This window comes from Lepidochelys kempii, chromosome 20, assembly GCF_965140265.1.
Source record: "Lepidochelys kempii isolate rLepKem1 chromosome 20, rLepKem1.hap2, whole genome shotgun sequence".
In the NCBI taxonomy this organism is placed as follows: domain Eukaryota; kingdom Metazoa; phylum Chordata; order Testudines; family Cheloniidae; genus Lepidochelys; species Lepidochelys kempii.
This window is the reverse complement of record NC_133275.1, coordinates 2,154,833-2,176,756: the sequence shown is the minus strand read 5'-3', so window position 1 is coordinate 2,176,756 and position 21,924 is coordinate 2,154,833. Positions and strand designations below refer to the sequence as shown.

The window sequence follows — 21,924 nt, the reverse complement described above, 5'->3', positions numbered from 1 at the left end:
TCTCAGAAGCTACTTAACCAGATGGCTTCTGGATTTGACATACAAGAAGTGGTTTTTTGTTTGGCTCCGAAGAGTGATCTCAGCAATTCAGGTGGGGTTTGGGGGCTTTTTTTGTTTTGTTTTTGTAGCATTTTGATAAACGCTTCCCTTGAATGAAATGGTGCACGGCATTCCCAGCCTTCTGCAAGCAGCACTGGAGAACAAGCCCCTGTTCAGTCTGAGCAGAGGGGGTGGCTGGGGGTGAAGGATTCCATGTTTTCCCACTAGGTCACTTACAGGTTGTGCCTGGAACAAAAAGGTCTTTTTACTAGTATTGTGTGCGCTCAAATGCACCTTTCCCCTGGAGATTCTTGGTTCGGGCTTTTGTTGCCCCCAGGCTATTTATCCTGCTAAAAATTAAGATTTATACACCCCTCGTGTATCAAGTTAAAGGCATATCTGAGAGACGCAATAGAATATTTAATGCAGTTTAGTGTGTCCCTCTCACCTTTTCCATGAATAGAAGAGTGTTAACCCTTTGCCCTTTTAAATTTCCCACCTCCCCATTGCCTGGAAGGGTTTCCAGGCCTCTCAAGTAGGCATTGTTCCCTTTTGTAGCACTGTTGCCAGCGAGATGAAGTGACTTCAGCAGCACTGTATCTTGGGCACTGTATGCTTTGCAACTTGATTTCAAGCTTTGTTTGTTCAAATGCTGGACTAAAATCTTGTAGCTCCTTGCCAAACATTGATACCAAATACCCTCTTGAACTAACCCTGTGATCCCGTATTTAGACAGGGGCTGGGTCAGTCATGCACTAGGGTCATGTTCTACCATCAAGTGTGGTGGTTGGTTGTGTTTTGTTTTTTTTTTGGTTTGTGTTGTGTTTTCATCCAAATGTGTGTGGGGTTTGAATTGTGAATGTTTCTTTTTGGTTTTGATTTTTCTTTCAATCCCTTTTGCAGGCAAAGAAGAGGAAAAGAGCAGAACGCTTTGGGATTGTCTGATATCTGTCCATGTTAGGCTTTACCTGTTGTGGGGGAGCACGCTCATGTGTGTGCGCTTGCTCTCTCTCTCCCCCCCTTCCCCCACCACACACACAGTAGCACTAGTAAGGAGTGTAGGCTCTCTTCCCCGTGCAGGACCTAGTAGAGAATCCCTGATAGCTGTACAGTTGTGCTGCTTATTTTTTCAACTGTGAAGTTTAAAAAAATATATATATACAGCGCAAAGAGCAAAAATGTTCTTAGTATATCTGTGGTGGGTAGAAATCCCAGTGCCTGGTTCTCCATTCCCCTGCCACTTGTGCAGTTATTTACAGCAGTGCAAAGCAGGTGTGTAATGCCACCACATCAAAATTGGAAGTTTTTTACACCCATCGTGCACTGGTGTAAATGCCCATACAAGGTTCAGGGATGAACCTAGGAAGTGGGGAAGGAGAACTGGAGTGGCCAAGCATCTATCAGATGGAGGATGAGGAAAGGATAATGCCATTCAGGGATGAAGGTGGAGAAGGGTTTGATCTCCCTGCTATGTCTTGGGGAATTGCACCCTTGGGTTGAGAAGCAGGTTATGCCACTTAAAGCAGGAACTACCTGGAGCCTCCCTTTTATTTTAACGTTGCTGTTTTTTATTTTCTCCATTTCTCTGGGCTGCCCTGGGCAAAGAAACCCTCCTCTCCCTCCTTCAGCCTGAGGAAATCACTCTTTAAGTTCAGCAGAATCAGGGCATGCACACCAATAGCCTGGCTAAAAACACTCTTCAGCTCAAGTGCACCATGCATTCCTACTTAGGTTCTGCTGTGGATCATCAACTTCTACTTGAGTTGCCCCTCTCAGCTTGTGACATCGTGTTTGCTGCCTAGCTGGCCTGGGAGGGCCTTTCTAATATATTGCATGATATTGCCTGAAAACATAGTAGTAATTCTTGTATGAGAGAGGCTTTAAACTTCTCAAACCACCCTATATGTTAAAGGGTCTTTCTCAGTTACCTCTGCTCCCAGGGGTGGCCTAATGGGGAATGGGTGGGAGCAGCAGCTGGTGATTGGCAGAAGATCAAAGCCAAAGCCTTGGAATAAGGAGAGGGCAATACTAGAACACTTACAGATTAAACCACTCAGGCTGCTGCACTTCACCTGCCTCTAGGGGCTGTTCTGGGGCTTGTGGCATTTAGTATAAATGTTCAGATCTCCTGGAATTTTTTTGAAAGGCAAGAGAAATACCTCACTAACCTTCCTTTGCTCAGTTTTTATTCCCAGGTTGAATTTTGTGTTGTCCTCATCTAACATCCAGACTAGCTCAGTCAGGCTTGTTAACACCTCACACACTCTTATACCAGCCTTCCCAGCCTCACCTTTTGCAAAGGGGGACAGCAGCAACCTTTTACTGGGAGTACGTGGTTTGAAAAAGCGTTGCAGTGAACCTGTTCTGCATCTGAACTGAATCTCCCTCCTGTCACATTAACTTCTCCATTTTCCCTGCAACGTTGCTTTCACAGCTTAACATCACGCTTGGTACAGGAGTGAAACACAGCATGGCTGCAACTTGTTATGCACCTTTTGTCTGGTTAGCCTATCAAATGGTACCTTCTGTTTTTAGGGAGCCGTAGGAATGTGTTCTCCGTGTTAAGTTGTGTAGATGGAGCAAGAGTGTGTGCTAATACCAGAGAGCTGTTGTCCCATGCTTTGCTCTAGGCCTCTGAGGCAAATAGCCACGTTATTAGCAGTGATTCAGCAGAGAGGGAAGACGTATGGTGCCTTTCTTCGTCTGCTTAATAGGTTCTTTTACACGCAGGTATTCCTTGTGCATCTAACATCTTATGTAACTTTTTTACCCTTAAACTTAGATCAAGGTCCCCAGAAAAATAGAACAGCTGGGCAGATTTCCCCTTGATTGATCTTTGCTTTTAAATGTCCATTTTGATTGGAATGTGCCTGTGCTTCAGAGCTTTGCATCCAGGGATTGTTGCTTCTGGCCTTACCCTCTATTGGAAAGATGTTTGCCTGGTCGCACGCAGTTCCTTCAGATGCTAGAGAGCAGCAGCTCTGTGTACAGACTCTTGAAAAGCAGTATATTTTTCTTTAAATGTAGAGGTCTTCAAATTGCTTGTGCTCTGCACCACTGATGCACCAGGCTGATGTCTCCGCTGTATGCCCCAGGCGATTCTAAGCAATATCTGAGGTTGGTTTGCTTGCCCAGCAGCTATAGGATCCAGGTTGCATTGTGTGTGTCTTGGGGTGTCTATGGTAGAATGAACCGAAGCCCCCTGTCTATATCCAGACTTAGTGGAATAACCTTATTCTGGTGGTGGTTTTTTTCTGTATGTAGGATTTTGTAATATGTATTTTCTATTCTGCTCATGACTTTTTGCTGGTTATTTGCTTGAAATGTTTTGAAGTGTGCCAGGACAAACACTGCATTTCACTCTTGATTTCATAATAAAACTGCTTCTTCAAGGCAACACCTGTATCTGCCTGTCTGGTGTGTGATGTAACAGTGCTTTTCCTGTGGTGTCAGGGCTGGGCAGTACTAGCAAGGAGCCAGACATCACTGGGGTCTGATTCTCTCTGACTCTGCATCTTGTGGTGTTCTTTACACCCATGTACAGTGCACGTCAATCCCATGGCCAAATGAAAATGCGATTTACGTCCATTCTGCCCTGATTTAAATGACTTCCCACGGTGTACAGTGCCCCTTGCCTTTGAATGAACACAGGGGTCCTGAGCACTTGTAGTCATGAAAGATCCCGTGATACTTTTTGTTAACCCCTGGCATCCCGGACAAACCCTAGTTCCCAGTTCTGCCTCCCTAAATTCTTCCCTATAGTTTCAGTTGGATACAGAATTCTTCTTCACTTCCTGTTGACCTCATTAAACTTTGCAAGCCCTTTTGAGTAGGGACTTCACTTTTAATTGTCCTGTAAAGCATCTTACACATGCAGGGTGCTGTGTATATAGTGCTCAGGTCTCCTTTGTTGTTTGTTTGGTACTAAGAAGTCAGATGCTCCCAATTCTAGTATTTCCCTTGGTCTGCTTGGCAAATGCAAATATCCTTTTGTGTCCTTGGCTGCTTTATTTTTGATCACTTCCTGTACTTCTCCGTATACTACCCACGTGGTATAAATGATCGGCTGTTTGACAGTACTGCAGGGAGGCATGCTGGTGGTACTCAAATCCCCCCTGGGTGGTAGGTAAGTGGGGTCCCCTTTGTACAGGTTGACATACGGTAAAGGGACTCAAGACTGTACAGCAGAGTTGGGCGTAGAACCCAGGAGTTCCAATTTCCATTCTTGTGCTCTGACCACTGGAGTACACTCTCCTTCCTGAGGCAAGAACAGAACCCAAGAGTCCTGACTTCAGTCTCCTGTTCTAACTAGTCAACATTTTCTCTTCCCAGAGCTGGGAATAGGAGCCAAATATCCTGTCTTGCCGTCCTGTTGTCTGACCACTGGAACCCAGCCCCTATTGCCTCTAGAAACCACACAAGCACAGCTTGTTCAGTTTCCCTTGGGCATATGGGATCACTACAACCATGGACAGTGCCTCCATTGCACGTTCTCTCGGCTGTTCCAAATAATTCCTGACGTTCTAGAGCCACTAATGCATGTTCTGCCCCCTCCTCTCCCCAGGCATTCTCTCCCCTCCACCCATCCTCAAACTGATAGCTTCCCTCTGCTCTGGTAAAACTACCTGACTGTCTCTTGCTCCCCCATTTCACCTCCCTCCCCTTGTTCTGGATGCATTTCCTTTGGCCATGGGAGCAACATAACGATGAACCCAGGTCTACTCCCTCCCTTCTCCTTTATCAACCTCTCTCTCCTTTTGCCTGGATATAGGCACTTTCTGTATTCCCAGCCCTGGTCCAGCAGCTGCCTCCAGCAGCCAGTGCTACAGGGGGCATCGCTGCCTGTAGAGATCTCCCCTCCCCTCTCTCTCCCCCCTGCTTCTTTTTCCCTCTTGGTGGGAGTTTATTTTGTAGAGGACACTGCTTCTTTTAAATGCTGGGCTTTCCCCTCTGTGGGGTGGGGGGGGAAATCATTCTAATCACACTGTGTTTAAAACACCACCTAATTTATTTTTCCTCTCCAAGCTGGGAGCCGCTCGTGACTAATTTGGGCTGAATAGGTGGAGAAAAAAAGCAGCGGGCACACAATGAGCGGGGGAAAGTGTGGGAAAGCAAGCGAAAGAAAAGGAGGGCCAGGGCTTGCAGCGTGAGAGCTGGTAACGCCGCACAGTGCCCAAATTCAGCATGAAGTCACTTTTCACAACAGACGCTTGGGCTGAAAATGAAAGTGGGACTATAGGTCAGGCTGGCGGGAGGAGTGGGGGTGGGGGGCGGGAGAGTGAGAAATGGGTGGGCTTGCACAATGTGAAGGGAAGGAGGAGGTGGGGTGAGAAGAGAGATGGGCACTGTGCGGGTGTGCGCGTGTGCGTGCGTGCCCCTTCACAAAGAAACACAAACACATCATCTTCCCGCTCGCGCTGTCCGCTTCGCCCCACTGGCCTCCTGCCCCTGAGTCGTCTGTGGCTGGGTTGGAAACTTCTTGAGTTTAAATTCAGAAAAATAAGGAAACCGAAGCAGAGCATGGGGGGGGGGTTAATACAGAGCAATACAGTAAGATTTCTTCTGTCCCTTTCTTCCCCTCCCCACAGTTTAAAATACCTTATAGGCCTATATTAAAACCTCTTCTGGAGTCGCCTTGAAGCTGACTGTAGGTAAACCCCCTTTCTTGAAATTGTGTTACGTTCAAATTGATTAGGTTACAGGTTATCCTCTTCCCCTGCCCCCCATTGTCACAAGGGCTGGTTAGTTTCACAGCAAGGGCACCTCCTGTTCTGTACTGCTGGGTCTTGAGGTGCTGCCCTTTCTGTGCACCTGAACAGCTGTAGTTCTGACCCCTCTCTTCCCCTCCTCCCTGCATTTGGAGTTGAATGGACTGTTTAAAAAATAAATACGTCTATATCCCCCTGGTAGCACCTGGTGAGCTGGTGCTGCAATTGGCTCAATACCTGGAGTCTCTGGCTGGCCCAAGAGGTTCAGGACTAGTTAAAGTGTGATTTACGCCGCTTGCTTGGGCCGAGAGTCAACTGTGCTTTTCCCCTAAAAATCGGAGCTCAGGAAGGCCTGTTAGGTGATCTAGCCCACATTGCCTCCAGAATTCAAGGCCAGGGATGGATTTTCTATATAATGAATATAATTTCACTACCCCAAATATTTTTCAGGACAGAAGGAACGTTGCTGAGTAGTTAAAGCAGGAAGACTGGCATCTCTACACCAAGGCTTAGAGCAGGGGCTTTGGTGTCAGAACTCCTGGGTTCTACTCCTATCTTCAGAAGCGGTAATGTCTAGTGGGTGGGGGCCGGGAGTCTGGAGTCCTGGCTTCTGGATTGGCTGAGTGGCTGTTAAGACATTTCAGGGAGCCTCTGGCTCCCTCTGTGTGGGGAAACTTGGGCTGTATGGTGGCTTTCCGAAACCCTTTGAAAGCAGAAGTGGCTTGACTCGGAGGGAGCTGGCAGTAGAACCCAGGCATCCTGGCTCCCCTCCCTTGCAAGAACGGGTCTGGACATTAACCAACTCCATGGTTGCTCCCTCAGTCCTGCCCCTTTCTGAAGTACGTGTCTGTGTGTTACCTACTCCCCACAGCACCTCTGTTTGCTAGGTGCACTGAAGCTGGAGGGAGAGGCGTGTGCCATGGTTGGCCATGTGATGACCCTTCAGGACATGCTTCGGGAGGCACATGCTCTGGCAAAGGCCTGAAGAGAAGGGAGTGAGCTGGGCTGTCCTCTCTTCCCCAGATCGCTCCTGCAGTCAAATCTTCCTCCACAGCACCTCGCCCCTTGGCTGTCAGATCACACTTCTCATTGCTGTCCTACTGTATTTGCTCTTGGCACTGCTACACAGGAAGCATGGTGCCCGGAGCTCAGCCAGGCCAGATCCCCCTTGTGCTGGATGCTGTATGGATGTATCATAAATTCAGAGATTACAAGGCCAGAAAGCACCACTATGGTCCTCTAATCTAACCTCCTTCATATCACAGGCTGGAGAATCCCCCAGTCCCTGTGCTCAGGTATAAGGGTGGAGTGAGGGGACTGAGCCAGGAGCTCCCAGAGATGAAGGTCAGATGTTAGATGTTTCCTGTTGCTCCTATGTGGTTTAATTGACTTGTCAGGGAGTCTCAGGAGGGAAGATGTTTTCAATAACTGGGAGATTTCTCTCCCCCCTCATCTCATCCTAGGTGCCTTGGAAGAAGAGAGACTCAGGGGGAGTGGGGAATAGAGTGAGGATCTTTATTTTCTCTCCACAGTTGTGTGCACGCCATTCTGCTCCCGCCACGCTCTCGGCAGCCCCAGGGTGACCTGCCCCTTTGCTTTGCTGCTCCCCAGCCTGCTTGGCCTTTCTCCGTCAAGGATACCTTATCCCAGGTGTGAAGCAAGGTTCCGAAGCACCTACAGTGGCAGGTGGAAGTGTCCATATGCATGGATCCTTAGCTGCTCTCCAGAGCTTTGGTCCCAGCACCCTCTGTAAAGCTGCCACTTAGCCCTACTGGCTGGTGGGCTGAGGTTTATAAAGACGTGGTTGACAGGGGACGAACCTTTAGAAGACAGGGATGTCCCTGAGGAGGAGGTGGTGTAGGGCTCTAACCATCGGCTTGGAACTGCTCTGCAGCAGGGTCAGCTCAGCCTTTTGTCCTTCCACGGTGATATGCTGTGTTCCGTGGGGTCTACGGGCTGTGCCCATGAGCCCGTGGACAATCAAAGGACATCCCATAGCTGAGTTTGGGCTGGGCCCATTGGATGAAAATTGCCCTAAACCATCTGTTGTGTCATGGACTGGCTGCTGCCCTGTACAGCACTGTGGGACCCATGCATGCTTTATCAGAGGCAGGGTGCATTAGCTTGTGCCCACCTCTCCAGGGTGATTGTCCGGCTACTGGCATTACAGTCCTTGCTTTACAGGGAGCACTGGTGTCTCCTGCTACAGAGTCAGCAGGATCAGTGGATCCCAGCCAAGCTCCCTGCCTGCTGGTATAATTACTGTGAACGTTGCATGTGGACTGTCTTATTAGGCAACGGAGGGGGAAGGTTAGGAGAGCCAGTTTATGGCATAGCTGGCATGGGGTTGCAACCCCTCCCTCTGACATGGCTGTGGGTGGTCACCAGGATGGAGGTAACTGGCTCTGTCCCTGTCCTAATTTGTCTGCCCTCCATGCCCCTGCGTGCCTGCACCCTCTGTCTCTGAATTAGGTCAGCCAAGTGCTGGGGAAAGCAGGTGATGCAGGGCGCAGCTCCCAGCAGCCTCGAGGGAGACGCGACCAGAACAAAAGCGAGTGCTCATTAAACTTTTGACATTGTCCTTCCAAGTAAACCAACCAACCCAACCAGGAATGTTACAAGTGGGCTGACCTACCCCAACCCCCATACACCACTCTGATGGAACCACTGTCACTCTGGAGGAGTGGAACCAAAAGGTCTAGATTCCATCTAGAGCTCTAGATGCTCTGCCAGCTGCTACTATCCGTTTTTGCCTCCGGGTGTGTAGCAGGTGGCAGCTTGGAGATGGGGGTTCAGTAATATCATAGACCCTTTAAGAATAACATAGTGGTGGGAGTTACCAGCCAGTCTGCAACAGAACCTGCAGCTGGAGGCCTCGTGTTTGAGCACTCCAGGCTTATCTAGCTCAGGTACTGATCTGAAGCATACAATAATAGGGGACCAGTAGGGCAGGGCCTGGCTGTTTTTCCAGGTGTCTGTACAGTGCCTGGGCCCATGGTGTTATGGTCCATTACTGGGGCGCTCAGGTGCCACCACAGCTCAGCTAAAGAGTATCTCAGAGGTTATCTACCTCCCATCACAGTGTATCTGAGTACCTCACAACTGTTATCCCCATTGTACAGGTGGGGAAACCGAGGCACAGAAACTAAGTGATTTGTCCTCCGTCACTCAGGAAGTCTGTGACAGAGTCAGGAACTGAACCCAGAGCTCTCAAGACCCCTGTATCCTCCCATAGCTTGGCCAGCTCCTGGCAGGGGGGGGAGGGAGAGCAGATCTGGGGTATGGGAAGTCACTTTCCTGACTCCATGCTTTAGGCACAACCCTATTTCCCTTTTCTGTTTTCCTCTGACAGCGACTGGCCTGAGAATGTGTGTCAGTGGGTGAGTCTGTTGGGGACCTGGGCCCCCTCCTGCCCTCTGGCTTCCCCGAGACCTTGTCCGGGCTCAGCACCTCGGAAAAGTAGCTGCACGCGCTTCAAAACCTGAAGCCCGGCAGTGATAGTAGCACTGTGGGAGCGACAGCCCTAGGGCGGCATTTCGTGTTTCTCCCCGGTTTGGCAGCTGTCAGCCAAGGTGGGAGAGTCTGGTCTCTGCTTCCTATTCAATCTTTTATCTTCAGAGGCCGGACAGGAGGGGCAGCTAGTGCCAACCGCAGTGTGCTAGGGGATGGTTTGTGACATGGATGCACCTGTCTAGAAAGAACTCAACTGCGCCCCTCAACGTGTTTCACACCAGGCACCCGCAGGCTCTTGGATGGTCACAGCTCAAAGAAACGCCCTAGAGCGAGAATCGAATCCTATCCAGGCAGAATGAGAATAGCGGCAAGGAAAGAAATGTCCAAAGACAGCCCGAGCAAGGTACCCCGTAGTCCAGGGCTGATAGTGATACGTGCACTCCCTGCAGATCCAGCTCGGCCCTGGGCCTTGTCTTGAAGAAGTGGCTGATTACAGCAAGGTGGCTCTGTGGGGGGAGGTTTTGGATTAAATGGACCTAGAATTGTCCCTGAGGGGCGCGTGTGACTGAAACACAGGAACTGGGCCATGGGAGAGTAGGGATGGAGAATGGAGGGTAATGTCACAGGAGCGGAAAGGAGCAGTGGTAAAATGGTGCTTACGCCATGCAGGCTGAAGGTGCAGAGAGGACCCCAGGGCTAGGTGTGCGAGGGCTGGGGCAACACCAAATCTGACCAATCAATTAGCTAATGGGGCCGGTACCTGTGCCAGCCTATGCATGGAGCTTATGGGTTGGCATCAGGAAGTCCACGACTGGTCTTTCCCATGTTGTTTGCTCGGAGGTCCCTATGGGCTGGACCATGCTTGAGCCAAACTGCTCACAGCCCCACAAATGTTCCCCTTTGGAGTCCTTACCCCTTGTCTCACCAGCGATGCTAGCAAATCCCTCTGCTGCTCCATTCCTTCCCCCATCCTTGTATTCCCCCAGCCTGCTGGCACACGTGCTCTCTGATCTATAGGACCCAGGCAGCTTCGGGTTGGTTTAATGTTGGTGTGTGTGCCTCCTTTGTCCCCCACTCCCTCTGATCACAGATGTAATTAGCTGTGACATTCTCGGCATACCTGCCAGCTCCTAATGAGGGCTCCATAAAAGCTGCCGTGATCTGGTTTCCTCTGGCACTTCGAACCAGTTGTAAATCTCAACTTTACAATTTTGAGCTGCGCGAGGAGGAAGCAGCAGTCCGTGTGAAGCCGGGGGGTGGGGACGTGAGCATCACTGTATGCGGGAGGATGTCTCTGTCATCCACCAGGGCGTTTGGAGTCTCAACAGATGTTTCGAACCCACACTGCTCTGTATACCGCATGTGTGCGGGTGGCCCATTGTACTGTGTGGACCCTTCCTAGACCCATGCCTAGGTGGGTCTCGGAGTTCAACAGCTAGAACGCTGCTCAGACCCTGACTCGGACCGTTACAATGACTACAGCCTGTCGACCAATGGGCATCCACCTTGGCAACACCAACTGCCCCACTGCCCCTCTTGTCGACAGCTTTGCTTTGGCTCTTTTGCCCTTGGCTAGTGCCTATTCAGCTGGAGATCCCAAAGCACTTGGCCAGCAGTTATTAAAGTTCCCAGCACCACCCCATGTTAGTGTATGATTCGGCTGTGTGTTAGCCCCACTCTATGTGTCAGAGGACTGAGACCTGGAGAGATCGGCTTGCCCAGAGTCACATGGCAGAGCCGGGACCTGATGCAGGGTCTCCTGATTTCTAGCATGCTGTTCTGTCTGCTGAACCATGCTGCCTTCTGCAGGGAGAGCCACCGTGTCCTATGTTTTCACAAGTGATTCTGGAGGCCCAACCTGCGACCTCTTTGAAGAGCCCAGTTTTCACCGAGTGGGCGACAGGCACCATCTGGCAGTCGGGTCCTGTTAAGCTTTCCCCAAATGGGATATCTAGAATCACTGTTGACTTTGGAAAAGTTAGGCCCATTGGATTACCCAACCTGAGACTGTCCAGAGCCAAGTTAGACAAGTTGCTCTTCCTCCTAGCCCCACATGGAAGGCCAGAGTCCTACCCCCCTAATTAGCATAACCCAGAGCCCTGCCTGCCTAAATTAGCATAACCCCGCCCCTTGGGAGGGGTTTTCTATTTGTGGCTTGTCCTCCCCTTTGTTTTTTCTTCCAGCCCTAAGGAGAGCATGAGCGAGCAGCTGGCAGCCCATGAGTTTTAGCCAAAAGACAGGGGACAGGGAACCACCAAACAGGTGGGGCCAAGACAAGGTGCCTGCTGCATAGCTGTGGGCCTGGATACCCTTTGGTTGCCGTAGCCTGGGGCCAGGGTGAGCGTCACGCACTCTCCTGCCAGCCTGCCTCCTTCTTTGGGGTTGGGTCAGAGAGGGGCATTCAGGCTTCATGACTCATTCAGCCTGTAGCCCCTCTGCTGAGGCAGCCCAGGAGGGAATGGTGGTTTTCAGGAGGCGGACACCTGGAGCAGCAGATGGTCCCTGCTGAGCCAGTTGGCCAAAGGCTCTGCGTTGCAGTTTTGGGGTGCTGCTTTTCCCCTGGTGTTAGTAGCCAGCAGGAGCCCCCAAAACATCACAACATGTTCAGAACATGGGGGATTCCTTAACTTCCCCTGGGGGGGTTGCTCTATCCCTTTCTGCCCTGGCTGGGTGCTACCTCCCAGCCAGACCAAGCCATGTGAGCTTTCTCCTCTCAGTTTCTCTGATCTCCCGCACCCCCCCCGGGCTTCCAAAGGAAAGGACTGGAGCTTTTTGCATGACAGACCAGGCATAGCTGGCACAGGCTGGAGCCTGGGGGCTGAGGGGGGGGCTGTGCAGGTTCCGCTCCTCGCACAAGGTTTCCCAAAGTGTGGGATGTATCAGCAAGGGGGGCATGGAAGTTGTACAAGGGAAGGCCCTTAACAACCCACACCGTGCGCAGGGGGCATGGTTGACTTCATGCCACCTCCTGCCCATTTGTCTGCATTGGAGAGCCGGTGTTTGATGGGAGCCGAGCTAGCAAATCTACCCCGGGGGCCAACGTGCCAAGCCCACTCCTGGCGCCATTTACACCCTGCAGAATCAGCGCAGCCAGATCCCGCGTGGCCCTGCTTTTCCACCCCAGCCTGGTGTCCATCCCCTGGACTTGCTCTGCTCTGCGGGCAACCCGAGGGACTGGGTGGCACCGGAACAGGACTGGATGCTGCTGGACGGGTCTGAGAGTAATCCTGGGCAAAGCCAACTGAGTCCAGGATTACTGGTGTCATCTGGCTGTGGTACTTATCTGGCCCCCATAAGCCTGGTGCCTGGGCACCTCCCAGCCCCCGGTGCGGGGAGGCAGTGCTCTCATCTCCATTGCACAGGTGGGGCACTGAGGCGCAGCAACTAACGGCTTGTCTGCATGGGAAAGTCGTGCTGGTTTAACTCCTGGCCTGTCAGTCGGAGGGCGATTTGTTGCCCACATACTAATACCAGTGTGGATGCTGCTAGAGGGGGTTCTTAGGCGGGTGTAGCTAGCAGCCCTCCTGCTCTGAAGTACTTTTATAACTGCAGCCACGCTAGGGACATTGTTGCCACTGTAACAAGAACAGCAGAGTCAAAGCTGTACAATTTTGTGTGTGTAGAAAAGGCCTTAAACGGGTGCGGAGCCCTGCAAGGATGCTCCTAGATCACTGTAAGAGCTTCTGATTTTGGTCTAGTTTAACCCTGCTCCTAACGAATTTAAGCTAAATTGAAATCAGCAAGTCCACCCAGGAGGGTTGCTGCAGTTTATATTCACACCTCAGAGTAAATTGGTCCCACTTGCTCCTTGTGGCTGCCCAAGGTCACAGGAAGGCTGTGGAGGAGCAAGAACCTGAGCCCCTGTCTCTTGAGTGCCAGGTGAGCCCTCCAACACCTGCCCTGCCTTGCTGGGACGGAGGCCCCTTTCTTTTGCAATTGAAGGAGTGGCTTTGCTGACAGGCTGCCTTTCTGCAGAGCTGGGTGCGTTTGTCTTTGCATCATTGTTAAAATTACAAAGAGAAACCGCTACAGAGGGTTTAAAAAAGGAGAGAGAGAGCGCCGACTGTGTTTGGTCTGACTGGCATATGAAAGTAAGAATGTCCTACAGCTGCGGAAAATCATTCTGGGCATTGGGTTTAGGCTGGATTTTCTTATGCCAGGAGTTCCTCCACCTGTGTGGTGGACTGGTTTTATGGTTCGCATCAGGGAGTGTGGGGAAAATGGAGAAACGTTAGGAAACATCTTTTCGGAGCCAGTCAAAACTCGGGTCATTGAATCCAGCCAAAAGCTCTCAAGGGAGGAGATGGCCAGGGAGGAGCTGAAGGGATTGGATGTGCCAACCCATGTGGGTTTGGAAGGCTCTGAGGATGTGTAGACTCAGCTGCAAACCTCAGAAGCTTTCCAGAGCCCACCATGGAGGGAGGTGCAGGCCAAGGGCCCGATCCTGTAGGCTGCTCCCCACAGAGCCCTGGGGATCAGCTCACACCGACCAAGTCACTCGGCCGTGGCTGAAGTGCCTGTTTGGGCCAAGCTGATGCTGGATGCCCTTGCCTTGGCCCCAGGAGATTTACGAGCTTGTTTCCTTTTTTGCTAAATCAGGAATGATTTATGATGTGCTGGCCCATATAGTCTATAAAACATCTCGTTCCAAAGAATCTCACAGGCTTTCGCCAGCCAGGAATAACTTGCCATCAAGCATCCCAAGCAAAGATCTCAAAGCATGTTGCAAATAGGAATTAAACTCCCCAATGCCCACAGAGAGTAAAGACAGATAGGGACTTAGAAAGGGGAAGTAGCTGGCCCAAGGTCATACAAGGAACAGAACCCAGGAGTCCTGATCCCTAGGCCCTGCCCACCTCCTCCAATCCACTAGACCCAACTTGCCTCCCAGAGTGGGCACCAGAACCCCGGTGTTAATGGATAGGCAGAGAGAGAGATCCCATAAACCAAATGGGAAATAAATTTAGCTCTACTTGGAGAGGTTCTAAAATCAACCACTTGCAATCTGGAGAGCAGAACTCCTGAGGTCTATTCCTTGCATTAGGCGCTGTCATAATAAAGACAATCATAGAAAAGTCACCAAAGGAAAATGCATTTGCCAGCAGATTTTTTTTTCCTTTTTCCTTTTTTTTTCCTTTCCTTTTTTTTTTTTTTTTTGTTTGGCTATATAATTTTTATTGTACAAAAAATGTCTAAAAAAAAAAGAAAGAAAGAAATTGGGACAGAAGCAACGGTTATAATATATACAGATGACTAAAGCTTAGTTTATACAACCTGGAAGAGAAATAACAGTCATTTACTTTTTTTTCCCTTTCCTGTAGCTTTTTCTAGAATGATTTATGAAAGAGAAGCTGTAAATAACCTCCTGTTCTGCCCCATCTCATCATAAATGTGAGCTTCCTCCGATATTTTATTTCTTACTTTTTCATGTACCAGAGTTTTTTGCTGTTGTTCTTTAGTTGATTGCGTCCGTGTGAAATTTGCCCCCGTTGGTGAGAATTTTAAACAGGAATGTTTGCTAGGAACTTTGTGAGCTGTGATGCGGGGGTTGAGGAATTTGTTTCCTAGAGGGACATTTTAACATGGACCACATGATATATAAGAAACCATATTGGGATTTCCTAGAGGCTGTTAAATCCACTTCCAGCATTGGATTCATCTTGGAGAGTACTTCCAGTGTTGCCTTCAGCTAAGGGACGCTCAGCGGGGTAGTTTTTCTGTCTGTCTGGTGGAGAAGTGAAACACACTAAAGCTTTTTAAACTTCAAAGCCAACTGAACAGCCGTTGAGGCGGTGGCTGCTTGGAGCAGGGGGGTCTCTGGTTTAAGACTAATTTCTCTTGGACATCCGGGAGGTAAGGGGAGTGGTGGCATTTCCTTTTAAATGTGTTTTACAAAAAAACCCGTCACCCCACATGCATGTTCTCAGCGCTGTATGCGGCTGTAGCATGCCTGCTGCCTGTGGATTTCAAAATGCCTCACGCAGTAATGAAGCCTCACAAGACCCTTATGAGGTAGGTATTATCTTTGTTCTACTGAGGAAGAACACAAACCTTTGCTCAAGGTCAGGAATGCTGATTCCCAGCTCTAACCACTAGACCCAACTCCCTTCCCATGCTGACATCGTAAAAGTATTTCAAAAATCAAGGTTGCTCCTTAACACATGGCAACTACTTCCCTGCCCTTTCTGGAGTTCTTCATAAGCAGTGGGCAGCTGGGACCCTCTCTTATGGGCTGGAACACAGGTTATTCTCCAGCGAGACACCAGTGCACGACCCAGTTTCTTCTCGTGCTCCTGAGCCACTTATCACATGGGCAGAGTCCTCTAACTGGCCCCAAGTGATACCTGGGGATTGCAGGGAATGCAGGGCTGGATTGTATGCTGGGTAACCCAGAATTGTCCCAGTTTGTCAGAGAAGATCTGTAGAAGATGCAAGAGCAGGGGAATTTCACACGTTGCAAGTTGAGCTCAGTGATGTTAGCAGTGCAGGAGTTACACGCCGCCATCTGGATTCATTTGAGTATCCTGGCACGTGTGCTTAGCCTCTGACCACTGGGATTGCACAGACACAGAGCAGGGCAGAGGGAACCATCTCCTCTGGCAGCAAGGAAAAAACATCAAGACGCATACGCACTAATCCTCACGCACAGCAATTACAAGAAGAGAAAGCATAGACATAAAAGCATCTCCTGTCAAGCCCTTGGTGTGTCACAAAGGGAAACCCCATACTAGTCTCTTAAATTTTCTTTAACCTTCCATAGTGCAAATGGTACCTCAGCCCAAGTCTTTCAATACAGAAATTTTTACAGTGAACATTCAGCGTTCTTGAGTCAGACGCTTTGCCTCGCTCCTGCAATTTGGGAAGAATCAAGTCTCCTGGTGCCACCACCTCTGAGCCTCCAGAGCATCCCCACAGCTCGTGCTGCTTGTCACCTCCTGGATGGATTGAGTTTTTGCTTCGGTGAGAGGGAGCAGTGCAGCTGGATGAGACTATCCAGTGGGGATGGGTGGATACATCAACCAAGTCAATAAACGTTCCATGGATTCTTGCAGGAAGCCTGCTGATGGGCACCTGCCGTGGTGGCCTCTGGACCTGGAAATCAGCTGATGAAACAAATCTAGCCCCTTATTGGGAATGAAAGTTACTGCAGGGTGCAGCGGCCAGTGCCTGAAAACCCAATGCCGATCCCTGCCAGAAGAGTCCCTCTTGATGGGAGCACATGTGCGTCTCGCTGCACCGTCTGTAAGGGTGGAGCCCCATCGGAATCGTGGGCTCAGGCCCGGGGCGAGTGAGTCGCAGGTGCAGGACTGGAGCGGAAAGCTCTGAACTCTTTGATTTTTTTTTTATTATTATTATTACTTTTTAAAATATTTTTATTTATTTATTTATTTTTGATGTTCAAGTGCTGTGTTTGGTCATGTGATTAAAACAACAACAACAACAACAACAATGAAAAAACACCCCAACCAATGAATGGCCTTTTGGTCATGTGATTAAAATAAAATAAAAAACCCCACCCCAACCAATGGCTTCTTTCCTGAGCCGCCATCCTCATAAACTCTTCATCTTCAGATACCCAATGAAAAAAACAAACCCAAGCTAAGACATTACGCCCAGTAACACACACAAAGTAAATAATAATAAAATACTTGTAGGGCTGATCTGTACAAACACACATGAAACAACCCCTGCCTGCCCTCGGCCAGTCAGATTCCCCCAGACAATGCACAGAACAGCCATGGGCGACGTCCCCCATTGCCAGAGTTAGGTCTTTTCATCTCCGGTGTCATCTGGCTGGAAAAATTTCCCCAAATTTCTCCATGCCCCAGCCAACAGCCAGTGAGAGCTTCCATGTTTAAGAGGGAGAGAAGGGGCCTGCCTGGCAGATGTGTGTATCCAGGAAGGGGTTGTGTATTTGCAGTGAGATGGACTGCAGGGTCTACTACACCATTCTCATTTCTAACTTCCCTAATTCAAACACCACCATCTCACTGGTGGGTCTCCCATTGACTGGGAGAACTTAAACCAGCCTGGTGAAAGCACTAGGAAATATGCTGTAAGGAATGAAGGAGGCAGAATAGATGGGACCTAAGGGTTGTTTTTCATCTCTGATGTGTAGGATTCTTTAGGCTTCATCTCTCATGGGGACGATCTAGGCAGCTTGTCAGCTACTGTAGCCACAAATAAGCTCCTGGTCATATTCTCTCTCTCCCAGCCCACCTCCTGAGCCTGTAGTTAGCATGAAGGACTGATCACAGCTTTAGTTAGAAGCTTGCTTGAGAGCTCCCTTGGCTGCTGTGAGCAAGACACAACTGAGCTATGCTGGGATAGCCCATTGCTCAGAACCTTTCAAAACAGCCTTGGTGAAGCATTAGAAATGTCCTGAGGGGAACAATCCTTCCCCCAGGGATCTAACTGGTCTTTTCCATCTCTGATCTCTGGGATAACATTTTTCCCCTCCGTGTCTGAGTGAGGCCACCAACAGGAAACAGTACTTAGTCAGAAATAGCCTCGCCATTCATGCTACCTCCTTCTGCTCCCCTGTGGCAAACGGGCATAATATGGCAAGGATGTGGCCCGGTTCCATAGCTCAGGTCACCTAAGAACGTCCCCATCTTAAAACTGGAGGGGATTCAAGTATGTAACGATCGTCCAATCCCAGGCTGATCTGTGCAGCTTTCGAGAGAGGTTCTGGGCAAAGGTATTGAACGGATCAGCTGGGCTTGGGAAGCAGTGCTCCCCAGGCATGGTGGCAAGGAGCAGTTTGCCTCCTAGAATGCTGAATGTTGTCCCTGGGTGAGCCAGCCCAGCTCCAGGAGAGTGAGGGGAGCCGCAGCAGTGGGATAACCCACCGAGTCCAGATGGCCACTGGAAGCAGCTGGAGCCCTGCTATGTTCAGAGCCTGGGTGGTGGCGGCTAGAAAAGGAACCTTCCCCGTATGAGACAAGCAAACAGGAGCCCAGATTGTTGCGAGGGAATAAAACTGGGGACCTGCCAGGTTACTGTTAGAGCTGTTTCCTTGACCATGACCACTCCTGAAATGCCACCTTCATGGCCCTTGTGTGTTCCTAGAACAGGGTCTTGTGGGAGAAGCACAGAGCCGGCGATTCCTGGCTCTGTCACTGACTCCCTGTGTGACAGTGGGCCAGCCACTTCCCCTTTCTACACCTCCATTTCCCCGCAGGCTGCGAGGCAGGGTTGAGCCCCATTCACAGGGGGAAACTGAGGCACAGCTGAGGAAGCAGCTCCCCAAAAGGACAACAGGAGGAAGGAATTCCAGGTGCCTTGACTCCCAGTCACCTGGTCTAACTGCTAGACCCATGCAGTCCAGACCTTTCTATTCTGAATACCTTACTATGTGCTCACTGGTGGAGTAATATCTCGAGTCCTTCCAACTGAGGCAGCACTGGGAGGGTTAGGTACAAAGCTGCTCCCGTTCCTTTTTGCTCAAGCCCTGCTGTTCCGGAGTGGCACCAGCCAGAGGGGCACAGTGTAGCTCTGTGTTAGGAAGAGGAAGAGGTGTGTTCTTAGACCTCCAAACTGGGGCTGCCCTCCATGCCTGGACTGGGAAGCATCATGCTAAGGCTGTGAAGAGAATAGAAGGTCCCCAGCAGCAGATTTGACAGCGGAGCAGGGGCTGTTTCCTTGTCCCTGCTTCAGATGCCAGATGGGGAAATGATTCCCAGGCAGAATAAAGCAGCAGTGGGCTGTAGGGAGCATGAGAACTGGCCAGTTGGCTCCTGGTTCGGTTGGCTGCTGTCTCTGGGGCTCAGAAAGTTCTTTGCAGGTGTAGATTCCAGTGCTGCCTCTTCATGAGAACCAGCAATGCAGCCAGCCAAGTGCCACTGTGGGGCTCCCCGACCGCTCACTGACCCTATGATCTTGTTGCCCCACTCAGTCCTTCCTGGCTCTCTGCTCCATGGTCGGAAGCTGGCGGTTGTGGCTGCAGTGATGTGCAAGACAGGCTGTGAATCCTTCTCACTCCTTCGCATCTGGGCTGGGCCTGTGTGGTTGTCACAGTAAAGAAAGGGGGCAGGGATGCCAAGGTAGATGGTGCCACTTCGGATCACTGCCACATTGGAGGGAGAGGTTCTTCTTCTAACGAGCCTCAGATCCAGGGCTCTCTGTCGCTCGGGGCTTCAGCATGAAAACAGGATCTCTGGGTCCTCAGAGTTCATGGCATCCTGTTGCTTTAGTGACCTCTCCTTGAAACCAGACAATATGCTGATCTCCTTTCCAACCCTGCTCTGCCCAGGCCTCCCTTGGCAGTGAACGGAAAACACTTTCTTGTCCTGCCAAGAGCGCAGACTGCAGACCTGAGTTGGCTGGTGTGTGCTAGAAAAGCCCAGCCTGCTCCGGCAGTGGGGGGCTAATGGGCAAGGAGGATGAGAGTCAGGCGGATGGAAGGCAGGAGGTACCTCAAAGTGGCAAAGGGTCAGTGTTCCCTTCCTTTCTCTAGCAGGAGCTCAGCCTGTTCCCTTTCATTGCCCATCTTTAGCCTAGGTTAGCAGCCAGGCTAGAACCAGATCAGGGGCTGAGTAAGTTAGTTGGTCTATGAACAGTGCTTTGAAAATGTAAAGCGCTACAGTCTGTAAGTGCTAAGGAGCGAGGCAGCAGGCCAGGGGCTAAGGCCCTGGCCTGGGAGCCGTGAGATCTGTGGTCTGTGCCTGGCTCTGCCATTGGCTCTTTGTGCGACGCTGGGACGGTGACGTCCTCTCTCTGCGCCTCAGTTCTCCTTCTGTCGAGCGGGGGCCATCCCCTTTGTAAAGCGCTTTGAGATCCACGGACAAAAAGCTTGAGACAAGTGCTAAATATTGTGGGCCCCTCCTGCTCCCCCAGAGTCAGTAGCGCAGCCGGAGCAGAACGGATCTTTCTAGCAGTGGCAGATAGCAGGATCAGAGGGATCTATTCCCAGAACCTCTTTGATCCCGACCCACCCCTAAGTGCTTTGTAGGGTGTATACATAGAACCAGGGAGGCCCCAGCCACGGGGGAAAGGCGGGTATACCTGGCAGCCTTTCTGCCCTAGTAACTGCACACGGTATCTCGGGAGAGGAAAGCAAGGAGGCATTGGCTCCAGCTGACCCCTGAGGGGAGCTTAGAGAGGCCCCCATTGGAATTTGGCCAGGACGCCAGATTTAACAGCCCGACTCTTAAGATAAGTGCTAGGGGCGGGGACTCTCCGGCCTTTTCCTTCCAGTGGGCCCCACTCGCACAGGGAGCGTCTCACCGACAGCTCCCTCCCCAGTCGCAGGCCCGGCCTTGCCCTACGTCCACTACAGCTGATGCTTCCATGGCAAAGGAACGGGGCGAAAGGGCTGAGGTATTTTTAGCTTCACACAGTTTCGTAGCCGGCAGCAGGCTGAGGAGCCAGGTCTCTGCTGACCCAGCGTGGGAAGTGTTATGCTACAGGGGTTTTAATGACCACGAGGCATCAGGGACTTGGTTTGACGTCATCATCCAACTCCCCCGCGGTCCGCCGGCCTGGCGCCGGGGACACTGCCCCATGACAGCTCGGAGATGGCGACCCACGGATTCTGTTTGCATCTTCCCGATGGCACGGGCGGGGGTGGGGGGCAGCCCCAAGCAGCAGGAGCCAATGAACTCTTGAGAAACAAGGATCCTGTTTTTGTGCAAATGTTCTTAGTAATAATCCAAACAGCGAGGGCAGAGTGGGAAGCAAATGTGCTGCATCAGCAAAATTCTCCACAGCCAGGGTTTCTGGCCAAGTTTTCCTCCTTTAGAGATAAACTCGACCCATATGCGTCCATCCTGCCGCATACCAGTAACAAACCCCAGGCCTCTGCTCAGGTCAGCGGCAGGAAGCTTCCTGTTTTCCTGAACAGTGATCCACTTTTCGACCAAGAAGGTAATGCCCATGGAAGCGCCAAGCTGGCTGAACCCACAGACAGGGGAGCAGAGATGCTCCGTCTCCATGATCTCTCTGGTGAGGCTGACAACACATAGGCTGGTGAATCCCGATTGCAATGATGGTTTTTCCACTAGGACTCCCTCACTTCACACAGAGGTCTCCAGTCAGGGGGGAACCATGTCTGGTCCGTGGGCGGAATGCAAAGCAGCAGCCAAGAGGCAAATCATTGGTAGCCTGATTGCCTGAGCCAGCTAGCACAGAGAATCTCTCCATAACCGCCCCTGTGCCAGGAGCCAGGTGGGGATCCACACAGTGATGGGACAACCGGGCTCATTTCCTCCTAGCACACCCTCGGTCCAGAGCACTGAGCCGCCTACACTGAGCACTGCTGCCTGTCTGGCTCCTGTGGCTTCTTGGGACCGAGACCACCACAAAGGCTGGGGCCTGGACTGAACCCAGCAAATGGCAGGAATTGTAGTCCAGCTGCAGCAGCCCAGTGACCTCTCTTGCCAGAGCGCTGGGACAGCAGGGATAAGAGCTTATGCACCACAGCCCCTTGGGCTTCATCATGGAAGCCCATGGAGCCATGTTCATCTCTGTGACTCCCTTCACAGAGCTCAGTGATGGAAAAGCCCTGAGAGATCCTGCCTAGTCCATCCAACCAGCTCAGTTGGATCCCACCTGGTCCACAGCCCATACGGCCAGGGCCGGATGGTTCCCTCCAGTCCATTCCTAATGCTTTGTCTACACAGCCTAGGGAACGGTGTTTCCACAACTGCCCCTTGAGAGACTCTTCCACAGTCAGAGAGACTGCTCCTGGTCTGGCCTCCACCCAGCTGGGAATGCAAATGGA

At 51.0% G+C, this 21,924-nt stretch overlaps 2 protein-coding genes across 5 annotated transcripts in view; both read left to right on the top strand.

Moving 5' to 3' along the window:
* SARNP (SAP domain containing ribonucleoprotein) overlaps window positions 1–3,444 on the top strand; it is a 50,181-nt gene extending 46,737 nt beyond the window's left edge. For all 3 annotated transcript variants that reach the window (XM_073319440.1, XM_073319437.1, XM_073319439.1), the window contains one exon: window positions 943–3,444. In XM_073319440.1, coding sequence (XP_073175541.1) covers window positions 943–984 — 42 coding nt within the window. In that variant the 3' untranslated portion in view covers window positions 985–3,444. The remainder of the gene's footprint in view (window positions 1–942) is intronic.
* An 11,073-nt stretch (window positions 3,445–14,517) lies between these two features.
* LOC140901098 (inositol polyphosphate 1-phosphatase-like) overlaps window positions 14,518–21,924 on the top strand; it is a 49,229-nt gene continuing 41,822 nt past the window's right edge. For both annotated transcript variants that reach the window (XM_073319316.1, XM_073319315.1), the window contains exon 1: window positions 14,518–14,591. The gene's annotated coding sequence lies outside the window, so the exon portion shown is untranslated. The remainder of the gene's footprint in view (window positions 14,592–21,924) is intronic.